General features: G+C 43.8%; 1 protein-coding gene across 1 annotated transcript; it reads right to left on the bottom strand.

The window, feature by feature from the left end:
• Positions 1–287: 287 nt before the first annotated feature.
• On the bottom strand, positions 288–2,216 carry LOC141053967 (uncharacterized). Its single transcript, XM_073551122.1, has one exon. The coding sequence runs from the start codon at positions 2,087–2,089 to the stop codon at positions 611–613; it is 1,479 nt and encodes a 492-aa protein (XP_073407223.1). The 5' UTR covers positions 2,090–2,216; the 3' UTR covers positions 288–610.
• Between the last annotated feature and the right edge of the window lie 10,851 nt (positions 2,217–13,067).

The raw sequence follows: 13,067 nt of genomic DNA, 5'->3' as shown, positions 1-13,067 counted from the left end.
GCAGCAGCAAAAAAGTCAAATGCAATTCTAGGATGTATTAACAGAAGCATACAGTCTAGATCACGTGAAGTCATTATTTCCCTCTACTCCTCTTTGGTCAGACCTCATCTGGAATATTGTGTCCAGTTTTGGGCACCACATTTTAAAAAAGACATCAACAAACTGGAGCAAGTTCAGAAAAGAGCGACCAGAATGGTGACCGGTCTGCAAACCCTGTCTTATGAGGAAAGGTTGCAGGATTTGGGAATGTTTAGTTTGCAAAAGAGAAGACTGAGAGGAGACTTAATAGCTGTCTACAAATATCTAAAGGGCTGTCACATTGTAGAAGGATCAACTTTATTCTCATTTGCTCAAGGTAAGACTAGAAGCAATGGGATGAAACTGAATGGGAGGAGACACAGATTAGATATTAGAAAAAACTTTTTGACAGTTAGAGTGATCAATGAGTGGAACAGGCTGCCACGAGAAGTGGTGAGTTCTCCTTCAATGGAAGTCTTCAAACAGAGGCTGGACAGACATCTGACTGGGATGATTTAGCGAATCCTGCTTTGAGAAGGGGGTTGGACCAGATGGCCCAGGAGGTCCCTTCCAACTCTACGATTCTATGATTCTATGATTCTCCTGTGTGAATTTTCTCATGTGCAACAAGACTATGTTTAAATGAAAAACATATTCCACATTTTGAACATGCAAATTGCTTCTCTCCTGTGTGAATTCCCTCATGTAAAACAAGACTTAATTTGTGTGCAAAACATTTCCCACATTCTGAACATGAATATGGCTTCTCTCCTGTATGAATTCTCTCATGTGCAACAAGACTTGATTTCAATGAAAAACATTTCCCACATTCTGAACATGAATATGGCTTCTCTCCTGTATGAACTTTTTCATGTGCAACAAGATTTGATTTCATTGAAAAACATTTCCCACATTCTGAACATGAATATGGCTTCTCTCCTGTATGAACTTTTTCATGTGCAACAAGAGTTGATTTCATTGAAAAACATTTCCCACATTCTGAACATGAATATGGCTTCTCTCCTGTGTGAATTCTCTGATGTGTAACAAGACTTGATTTAATTGAAAAACATTTCCCACATTCTGAACATGAATATGGCTTCTCTCCTGTGTGAACTTTTTCATGTGCAACAAGACTTGATTTCACTGAAAAACATTTCCCACATTCTGAACATGAATATGGCTTCTCTCCTGTGTGAATTCTCTCATGTGTAACAAGACTTGATTTCATTGAAAAACATTTCCCACATTCTGAACATGAATATGGCTTCTCCCCTGTATGAACTTTTTCATGTGCAACAAGACTTGATTTCACTGAAAAACATTTCCCACATTCTGAACATGAATATGGCTTCTCTCCTGTGTGAATTTTCTCATGTGCAACAAGACTATGTTTAAATGAAAAACATTTTCCACATTTTGAACATGCAAATGGCTTCTCTCCTGTGTGAATTCCCTCATGTAAAACAAGACTTAATTTGTGTGCAAAACATTTCCCACATTCTGAACATGAAAATGGCTTCTCTCCTGTATGAATTCTCTCATGTGCAACAAGACTTGATTTCAATGAAAAACATTTCCCACATTCTGAGCATGAATATGGCTTCTCTCCTGTGTGAAATCTCTCATGTATTAGAAGATATGATTTAGTTGTAAAACATTTCCCACATTCTGAACATGAATATGGCTTCTCTCCTGTATGAACTTTTTCATGTGCAACAAGACTTGATTTCACTGAAAAACATTTCCCACATTCTGAACATGAATATGGCTTCTCTCCTGTGTGAACTTTTTCATGTGCAGCAAGATTTGATTTAATTGAAAAACATTTCCCACATTCTGAACATGAATATGGCTTCTCTCCTGTGTGAACTTTTTCATGTGCAACACAATGTGATTTCATTGAAAAACATTTCCCACATTCTGAACATGAATATGGCTTCTCTCCTGTGTGAACTTTTTCATGTGCAGCACGATGTGATTTCATTGAAAAACATTTCCCACATTCTGAACATGAATATGGCTTCTCTCCTGTGTGAACTTTTTCATGTGCAACACAATGTGATTTCATTGAAAAACATTTCCCACATTCTGAACATGAATATGGCTTGTCTCCTGTGTGATTTCTTTCATGACGACTAAACAGTGATATACTTGCAAAACATTTCCCACATTCTGAACATGAATATGGCTTCTCTCCTGTGTGAATTCTCTCATGTACAACAAGATTGGATTTAATTGAAAAACATTTCCCACATTCTGAACATGAATATGGCTTCTCCCCTGTTAGAGGGCTTTTATCTTCAGCATTTCTTCTGTGACTTTTGTTTTGTTTAACAGTCTGTGATGAATTTGGAGATAATTGTTCATTAAAATAAGATGATCGGTCTCTGCTGTGAACAGCTGGGGGTATATCTGAGATGTCTTCATGCTGTGTAGAAGTATGTTGTGTGATACTAGAATCTTCTGAATTAAACTCTAAAGATATCAGATGTCCCTTGAAGCTCCTGGTACAGTCATCTGTCAAGAATAAAATGTATGTTATTATTTTTAAATAACATAACCTAAAATATTATATTTGCATTTCCTGATGAAGATGAAGAGAATTTTCAACTTTCACCATGACAACGACCCTAAGCAACCTCAAAGTCACCATAAGAACGGCTTCACCATGAGAAGATGAAAGTTTTGGAAAAGCCAAACCACAGCCCAAAACTGAGTGCAAATTCTGTGGGGACCTGAAGAAGGCACTGTACACAGGAGACACCCCAGCAATCTGACAGATATGGAGCTTTTGTGCGGAAGAGCGGGCAAAGATCGCCAATTGTAGATGTCTCTTGAGATAGATCCAGACCCATACAGACTGAATTCTGCCAGAAATTCAAAGTTGACTGCAACAAAGCCTCAGTGTAAGGCATCTTTCACATTTTCACCTGTCCTGATTCCTGATAGTTCCGAAACGGGAAAATACAGTACCGGTGCTATCAGTGTCCACATGTAAAATCCGTGTGGCGTCCTTGTGCACCATCAGTGTGACACGTACTGGAATAGAATGTAGAACAGAAATGACAAACGTTTAGGTGTTAGATGTGCAAACAGAGGATAGACAGCTAGAGAAATAGATAAAAGCTATATAATAGATACAGTTGAAACCAGAAATTTCCATCCACTATATATAAAGACACATCTGCATGTGTTTCTCAATATCTGACATTAAATCAGAATAAACCTTTCCCATTTTAAGACAATTAGGATTACCTTAATTATTAATATTTGCCAGAATAATGAGAGAATATTTTAAACGGAATCTGTCAGCCTATTTTCCGCCTATCAGGTGCCGGCACTGCCATCAGGGGCTTATATACAGCATTCTTTAATGCTGTAGATAAGCCCCCGATGAAACCTCATACCCCAAGATCGGACAACAGAGAAGGTGGAGGTGTTGGTCTGCTTCTATCACCCAAATGTACCTTTCAGGTTATCCCTCAAGTACCCCTCACTTGTCTTCCCTTCTTTTGAGGGCCATGCTGTCAGACTCTACATCCCCTTCTCCATGCAACTGGCGGTGGTGTATCATCCTCCGGGCCCCTTGCATCAATTCCTGGATCACTTTGCCACGTGGTTTCCACATTTTTTCTCCTTTGACTTCCTCATCCTCATGAGAAACTTCAACATCTCTATTGCTCTGCCCCCTCCATATCGGTTACTCACCTTTTATCTTTAACCTCCTTCTTTGGCCTTTTTGCAGCTTACTAGTTCTCCTACGCATGAAGACTGAAACTCCCTCGACTTGGTCTTCTCCCAGCTTTGCTCAATGGTTGATTTCACAAACTCCCCTCTCCCACTCTGTGACCACAACCTTCTTTCATTCTTGGCTTAAAACTGCCATTCCGCTCAGGTCACTCCCACTTTCCACACTTATAGAAATATATAGGCCAACACCCAGAAACTTATGAAGAACTTGCAGTCATCATTGGCCCCTATCTCCTCCCTCTCTTGTCCTGATTCTTCACTGAAGCATTATAATGAGACACTGCCTGGATGAAGCTGCACCTCCTATAAATAGAACAACTCAGCACAGATGGCGACAACCCTGGCACACGCTGCAAACATGTTTCCTACAGCGGTGCTCCAGGTGTGCCATACGTCTGTGGAGAAAATCCAATCTACCTGAAGATTTCATCCTTTATAAGTTTATGCTTAAAACATACAACGCTGCCTTTCACCTATTTGAACACCCTCATCACCTCACTATCAATAACCCGAAACATCTCTTTGATACTTTTCATTCCCTATTCACCCAAAAGTGCAGGCCCCAACCACGGATCTCCGCGTTGATGATCTGGCTAATTACTTCAAAGAAAAAATTGACCATATCCGACAGGAAATTTTCTCTCAACCCCCTCACACCATGAGCTGTCCTTCCTCCCCCCTGCATCTAGCTCACTTTCTTATTTTGAACCAGTCAGAGAAGAAAAAGTGATCAGGTTCCTTGTATCTTCTTGGCCTTCTACTTGCACAAGTGACTATTCCATCACATCTCCTCCAGTCCCTTTCCCCTTCTGTCACCACTCACCTAACTAAAATATTCAACCTCTCTCTCTCTTCCGGTATCTTCCCCTCCTCATTTAAGCATGCCATCATATATCCACTGCTTAAAAAACTATCCCTTGACCAAAATTGTGCTGCTAACTATAGACCTGTCTCTAATCTTCCCTTCATCTCTAAACTCCTGGAACACCTGATCCACTCCCGTGTTATCCGCTATTTCTCAGATAACTCTCTTCTCGACCCTCTACAATCCGGTTTTTGCTCTTTATACTCTACTGAAACTGCCCTCACTAAAGTCTCTAATGATCTACTAACAGCTAAATCTAATGGTCACTACTCCATGCTAATTCTCCTGGACCTCTCTGCAGCATTCAACACTGTGGATCATCAGCTCCTCCTCACTATGCTCCGCTCCATCAGCCTCAAGGACACCATTCTCTCCTGGTTCTCCTATCTCTCTGACTGCTCCTTTACTGTATCTTTTGCTGGTTCCTCCTCCACTCATCTTCCCCTTACTGTTGGGGTTCCTCAATGATCGGTCCTAGACCCCCTCCTCTTCTCTTTGTATACAATCAGTAGATTTGGTTTCCAGTACCATCTCTATGCTGATGAAACCCAATTATACACCTCCTCTCCTGACAGCACACCTGCCTCTTTAGAAAACACCAGTGATTGTCTTACCGCTGTCTCCACCATCATATTCTCCCGCTATCTGAAAGTGAACCTGTCAAAAACTGAACTCCTTGTTTCCTCCCTCTACTAACCTACCTATGCCCGACATTGCCATTTCCGTGTGTGGTTCTACCATTATTTCCCAGCAACATGCTCGCTGTCTTGGGATCATGATTGATTCAGATCTTTCATTCACCCCCCACATCCGATCACTGGCTAGAACTTATCTGCACCTCAAAAAATTTCTAGAATTCAACCCTTTCTTACTTTCGACTCCGCAAAAACTCTTATTGTTTCTCTTATTTATTCTCGTTTGGACTATTGTAACTCTCTTCTAATTGGTCTCCCTCTTACCAAACTCTCCCCTCTCCAATCCGTCCTTAATGCTGCAGCCAGGATCATATTCCTCACCATCCATTACACCGATACCGCTACCTTGTGCCAGTCATTACACTGGTTACCCCTCCACTCCAGAATTCAGTATAAACTTATTACCCTCACCCACAAAGTGCTCCATGGCTCAACATCACCCTACATCTCCTCCCTCATCTCAGTCTACCCTACCCATGCCCTCCATTCTGCTAATGATCCGAAGTTAATATCCTCAATCAGAACCTCCCACTCCTGTCTCCAAGACTTTTCACGTGCTGCGCCAATTTTTTGGAATGCACTACCCAGGTTAAGTCGATTAATCCGTAATACCCACAGTTTTAAGCAAGCCCTAAAAACACATTTCTTCAGTCTCGCCTACAGTCTCAGTAAATTAATCTAATTATCCCTGTGTGGCCCATTCAATATTTCTACCATAAACAGGTTCTTCATATCATGTTCTCACACGCTTTAAGCATTTAATAGCCCTGTGTATATACTGCTACGTATTCTGGCTGATAACCGGTTCATGCAGTATTACATGAACACCTGGTTTCTTAAATTATGGCTGGTCTGAACAATGAAGGCAATTGTTGACATCCACTTTTCGCGTCTCCCCTATTTCCTCATAGACTGTAAGCTTGCGAGCAGCAGGGCCCTCATTCCTCTTGGTATCTGTTGATTTATGTGATTATTGTAATGCTGTAATGTCTTTTGTCTGTGGAATATGTTGGCGCTATAGGAATAAAAGTATTATTAATAATAATAAATATTAATAATTATGATAATCCTAATTTACAGGAAATGGGGAAATTTTATTCTGATCTCATGTCAGATATTGAGAAAAACATGTAGATCTGTCTTTTTATATAGTGGATGGAAACATCAAGTTTCAACTGTAGATAGATAGATAGATAAAAATATGTCGGTGAGATATATAATCAGTGCCTTGTGTGTGTAGTTTTCTGAACTGTATTTTGCTAATAAATAAGGTTACTGCAGTTCAAAGCCTCCGGGTCACATGAGGGCAGCACTGGCAGTTGTGTACTGGGATAACCTTACTGACTTCACCGCTCGTCACGGCAGCTGGGTTCTCCCGGAGAGCAGTGTTAGAACCAGCAGCGACTGTTGCTCCAGTCTATTGAGCTTCGTTCTCTGAACGGGGCTCCATACACTGGACCAAGAAGACATGGATCATTGTGGGACTTCCATTTGTGTTATGGCAGACTGGTGTGGATTATTTTTTATTAAATAAATCTGCTAAAGAGGGAATTTGTCAGAGAGTGATTTTTACAAATTAAACACTTTGTGTGTGTTAAATAGTTTAGACATAGGGGTTAGTAATGGGGGTGTCTGACAGATGCCTCTACGTTACTAACCCATAGGTTTGATGTCACCTGACATTACACAGCTGACATCAACCCCATAAACCATTACCCCGATTGCCACCTCACAATGGCAGCTGGGAAGAGCCGATCTTAAGCGTCAGAATTGGCATATCTAATGGATGTGCCATTTCTGGTGCGGCTGTTATGGCCTTCCTGGAAATCATGGGGTACTACATGAGGCTAATTCCAAACTTTGCCACGGTGGCCAAACCCTTGATCAACCTCACTAAGGGGATAAAATTAGGTGTGGCCAAATGGACGTCGGAGGCGGAAAAGGCCTTTCAAAAACTGAAAGTGGCTCCGTGTCTTGAAGAAATTTGTACTCCAAATGGATGTTAGATTAGGAGAGTTCCTCTCTCAGGAGATACACGGAGAGGAGAATCCTGTTCTCTACCTGAGTAGGAATCTGTAAGCATGTGAGAAAAATGGTTCCATTGGAGAAAAGGAATGCCTGTCCATAAAGTGGGCGATGGACACATTGCGATACTATCTCTTAGGGTGAGAATTTAAATTAGTGTCAGACCATGGTCCATTCAGGTGGATGAGAAAGAAAAAGAGGAAAAATGCTTGTGCTACCCACTAATTTCTAGCCCTGCAGGATGTCCGCTTTCAAGTAAAACATAGAGTCAGGAGTTACATGGTAATGCCAATGCCCTCTCGAGAATCCTGTGTCTGCAAGATGTCAAGCCCATGGCTTTAGGTAGAGGGGGAGGTATGTAAGGATGCTTGTTAAACACAGTGGATGGGAGATGAACCTGGAGTAACCTGGCCATGAGAGGTTCATTATGAGCAGGTGAATGGCTGCTCACCATATCGCAACCCCTGGGTGTGGTTCACTTGGTAAAATGAGACCTGTTTGCCTCATACAGTGTAGCATGTGTAGAGGTGTGTAGACTGAGTGCCTCTGCTGAAAGACTAAGAAGCTAGACTATTGTATGGATGGACAAGGGCTGTATTTGAGTTTCCTGTGATGTGGTTTATGAGACTTTTAATTAGAAACATTTCCTGTGATACCTCATATCACTCCCAAGTGAGTAGCACTGTAATATTTGGTGTTATAAATGTGGGCAGTGTTCCCAGGTAACATGTGTGACTGCTACAGCAGTAGCTGTGACTGCAATACAGACTGATAATAAAAGTGTTAGTCTTGGACATATTAGTGTCCAAGGTGGATGTAGGGAAAACCTGCTTTGAATGTTGTGTGTGAAGCAGACTGCAAGATAGTACAGTAGTTTGTATAAAAAACTGGAGTCTGTAATGAGAAAGTAAGTTAATGTGTATGCACAATGTAAATGCATATTAACACACGACTATTACACAGAGAAAACAAAACACAAATATCCTAAAATAAAAAATAAACTGCAAAAAATGCATGAAGGTAGTAATAATAATAAAGGTATTTAGTAAACATAGTTATGATCAAAAGAATGTACAAGCCATTCCGCCACGTCAAGCCTTATGGGACAGTCCTAACTCTTGTATTAAAACCTTTCCACTTGTCAAGTGACGTAAATGTGAACAAGGATCGAGGGACTGAACCACCAGTAAAAGAATAGGCCAGACAGGATGGATTTTCCAGCTCAGAAACAAGGCGTTCACACCCTTATATGCACAGGATGCACATTGAACTGAATAAAAAACTGGAGTCTGAACTGAAAAAGTAAGTTAATGTGTATGCACAATGTAAATGCATATTAACACACGACTTTTGATCTAAACTTTGTTTACTAAAAACCTTTTCTACCTTCATGCATTTTTTGTATTTTACTTTTTTATTTTAGGATATTTGTGTTTTGTTTTTGTTTTCTCTGTGTAATGGTCGTGTGTCGTGACTGCAGACCAAAGGGGGCTGTAAGTGAGAGACATTGGCATGGCATGCAGTCGCCCATGGAAACTGGAAAAGGTGAAGTCCGGCATGTTTAGGGGACTGTGATACAAAGCCGTGTCCTATGAAGTGCTATTGACTGGTGTGAACTGAACACTAATATTATTTGCACTTGTGTAAATTGGACTTTAATACTGTTAGGAAACACATTAAAGGGACTTTTGTGTTTGAACTTTGTGGGTCACTGCCTCTTCACTGCGTAATGCTGCTACCGCTGCCTTACATATGGTGGAGAATACGGGCAGTGTCAACTGAGGCATACCCCAGAGAGTGCTGCAGATCGTTGTACAGGTCTGCTGGAGAAATGGAGGAACTTTTAGAGCATTTTGTGCTCAGTCAGCAGTCGCAGCAAGAGGTTCTGCAGCAGCAGCAAGAGACACTGCAGTTTCAGCAGTCGCAGCAAGAGGTTCTGCAGCAGCAGGTGCTGCAGTTGCAGCTGAAGCAGCAAGAGACGCTGCAATGGAAGCTCCCACAGCTTCAGCTGAGTAAAAAGGAGAACCCTAAGGTAAGGGGTGATCATTGGGTGTACCAGTGTTCCTATGTAGTCTCAGCCCACCAGGTCTCATGCAAATGACTTGCTGCAGTTGGTGGAGGAGTGGCTCCAGTCTGAGTTTTTTTCCCCAATCGAGATGATGGAGAGTTGTGGTTGATCGGATTGTGCGGCCTCTGCCGGCCGCCATTCAGCATTGGGTTGGGCAAAGGGAGCTGGGCAATCTGGACCTGCTGGTAGAATTGATTGAGCGGTATAAATCCACTCAGGACATGGTACCAGAGCCTGGAAATGGGGATAGTAACTGTTCTGTGCCATCTGAGCCCATTGACTGCAGATATACGCACCATGTCTCGATATATGCCCAGCCAGTCTGTATCATCACTGCAGGCACTGCCGACAGCGTGCAGCGACTGTGCCAGGTGCTTGTGAATGGGTGCCACACAGAGGCTCTCCTGGACACGGGGAGCAGAGTGACTTTGGTCCATAGGTCCCTTGCTGCTGGGGACAACTCCAAAGGATGGAAGGTGAAGGTGGTGGATATCCATGGGGAAATCCGGGAGTACCCGACGGCTGAGGTCAATTTTTCTACACAATGTGGGGACATTAAACATGTGGTGGGAGTGACGAAGATCCTTCCATATGGGACTGTGTTGGGGAGCGACTTGCCCCTGTTTTGGTCGCTGTGGGAGACCAGGGTCAACCCTCTCATGGTAATGGTTGTGCCAGGAATAGAACCCGGAGATGTTGAGATGCCTGCCATAGGGGTCGCCAACCTAGGGACAGAGTGTAATCACGATAGGCTCCCCCTAGAGGTGGTGGAAGGAGAGGATGAAAATGTTGTGCCGGGTGCAGAAACCGAAGATGTTGAGATACCTGCCATAGGGGTCGTCAACCTAGGGACAGAGTGTAATCACGATAGGCTCCCCCTAAAGGTATTGGCAGGGCAGGATGAAAATGTTGTTTCGGGTGCAGAACCCGAAGATATCAAGTCAGAGATATCTGCCACAGGGTTCGCCAACTTAGGGACAGAGTGTATCCCCAACAGGCTTCCCCTAGAGCAGGGATCCCTAACCTGTAGCTCGGGAGCCACATGTGGCTCGCTGTCCCATGAATTGTAGCTCGCGACTGTCTGCCAGCTTGGTGCATTAGGTCCAGGTCTATCAAACAGGTATGAAGAGTACATCTCAAAATGGTGAATGTTGTGAGTAGCCCTGCACAGAAGAGCAGATGTGGATGCACATTTACTGGTCTTAGGGGTTTAGAGATGTTTTAGGTATGGTACGCTGGAGGATGGTACTACCTGTTAGAGGAGGTGCTCAAAGCTGGATGTGACTATGTTGGGAGTCCTTGATGAGAGAATACTGAATGGGGGTATTGTGGGAACCCCTGGATCTCAGTGTACTGCTTTGGAGTGATTTCTGTGGAAAAGCTTTGATTATCATTATACCTGTAATGGGGGCTTTGGTTGACACTACTTTGAAGGAGATGGGAGCCGGATATGGCTCACGCACCTCTCTCAATGCTGAATGTGGCTCGAGACCCTCTCTCTAAGCTGAATTTGGCTCTCAAAGTCAGAAAGGTTGGGGACCACTGCCCTAGAGGTTGTGGCAGCAGAGGGCATGGAGACTCCACTGAACCCAGAGCTGGAAATGTCCCCTGGTAAGTTTGGGGCAGCTCAATTCCAGGGTCACACGCAGAGAAACTGGTGTGTGAAAAACTGCAGGTTTAAAAAGAACGCCGGGAAGAACCGGAAGTGTGTGGTCGCAGAGGCAACTGGGGACGTGCGCTCGAGGAATCTTCTGGCACCTGCCAACGATGTGGCCTGGGGTCAGAGTGAAATAGATAGAGTGCTCATTAGACAGCAGTGTCGGGAAGCTCAGGTTTGGGTGCGACGTAATAAAGATGGATGCTCGGATTTCATGGGTCGAACCACGGCGTTTCAGCATGATATAGTCACCGAGGCACGGGTAAGGGTACGGAAGAAATTATACCAAAGGCCCGAAGGTGAGTACTGATGAGATGCGGGGTTACTGAATCCAAAATAAACAAAGTCGAGGCCACCCACAACCGGTCCAAATCTTAATCGACTGTTCCGGACCCTACTTTAGTTTCAAAGTGCAGTGTCGGGCGGGGATGTCACAGAGGCATGAGGATGCCCTGTCTCGCGCCCATGTGGGGTGTCAAGTATTCAACCCCAAAGGTTTGAACAGTGGATGGGTATATGTGAGGTAGTGACCCCTATTACAGCTAGGGGGTGCTGTATGTTTTCCCCAGGATACGCACGGAGGCATATTGAGGCTATGGGACTGCATTGCGGTCACAGGCGTAGCTGGGATTGCAATGGTGAAGCAGTGACCAATGTCACAGGTAGGGGTTGCTGTGTAGTCTCCTCAGGATATACACGGAGGTGTATGAAGGCCATAGGTGTCCATGGCAGTCACAGGCGTAGCTGTGACGGCAATACAGACTGATAATAAAAGTGTTAGTCTTGAACATGTTAGTGTCCAAGGCGGATGTAGGGAAAACCTGCTCTGGATGTTGTGTGTGAAACAGACTGCAGGATAGTAGTTTGTGCAGTCTGTTCCATTCCGGACCCAGGTTTTCCATGTGGCTGGAAGCCACACTTTGCTATGTTAAAAACCCTGAAGGAAAGGGTTGTTGCTTAGTGAGTCTCAGGTGTGTCAGGGCCAGAGAGAGGCCTGACAACCCACAGCATACACAGTGGTTATGCCGTCCACGATGACTGGTCATGGATGTGGACAGGTCTTGTGCCCAGAACCGGAGGTAGACTTCCTGTGCCCGAAGGAAGGACTGTCATGTGTCACAGCTGCAGACACTAGGATGTCAAGGTCTGTGTACGGCTGTGAAGAGAGACTGTGATACAGTGGTGCACGACACCCATGTGAACTAGTCAGAGGTGAGGTAGCGGGTGTCATGACTGCAGACCAAAGGGAGCTGTAAGTTAGAGACATGGCATGGCAAGCAGTCACCCATGGAAACTGGACAAGGTGAAATCCGGCATGTTTAGGGACTGTGATACAAAGCCGTGTCCTATGAAGTGCTATTGACTGGTGTGAACTAAACACTAATATTATTTGCACTTGTGTAAATTGGACTTTAATGCTGTGAGGAAACACATCAAAGGGACTTTTGTGTTTGTAGGTCACTGCCTCTTCACTGCGTACCATGCTACCGCTGCCTCACAAGGTGTAGTGATGATTTTGACTCCATGGGTGTTTTCCAGAAACAAGCAGCAGGGTATGTTGCTGATTGAAAATAGCAAATCTGCCATTGAAGTGCCCATTAAATTGTAGTGCCCAGACATTGTGCCCAGATAATACTTCTGGACACATGCACCCTCATTGCTATAGAAATGCCAAATATGTGGACACTAAATGTGGTTTAGGCACACTGTGGGGCTCAGAAGGGAATGGGGCATTTGGATTTGGGAGCTCAGAATTTGCTGGATTTTTGGGGAGAGGTGAGGAGCCATAGTGCTTTTTCAGATCCTTTGAACTACCTGTATTGTGGAAGCCCCCTATATGTAAAGACACTGCCCTCTCCTGGTTCTCTTACTATCTTTCTGACCACTCCTTCAGTGTTTTGTTCATTGGTTCCACTTCATCTCCTCTTCCTCTCACATATGGAGTACCTCAGGGCTCAGTCCTTGGCCCCCTTCTCTTCTCTCTCT

This window comes from Dendrobates tinctorius, unplaced genomic scaffold (assembly GCF_039654945.1).
Source record: "Dendrobates tinctorius isolate UK_male_01 unplaced genomic scaffold, ASM3965494v1 ptg000173l, whole genome shotgun sequence".
Lineage (NCBI taxonomy): Eukaryota > Metazoa > Chordata > Amphibia > Anura > Dendrobatidae > Dendrobates > Dendrobates tinctorius.
Note: the sequence above shows the minus strand (reverse complement) of the source record. Positions and strands in the feature narration are given on the sequence as shown.

Bases quoted from the DNA above. Each gene is read 5' to 3' on its own strand.
- LOC141053967 (XM_073551122.1), bottom strand. From the start codon at position 2,089: ATGAAATCACATTGTGTTGCACATGAAAAAGTTCACACAGGAGAGAAG.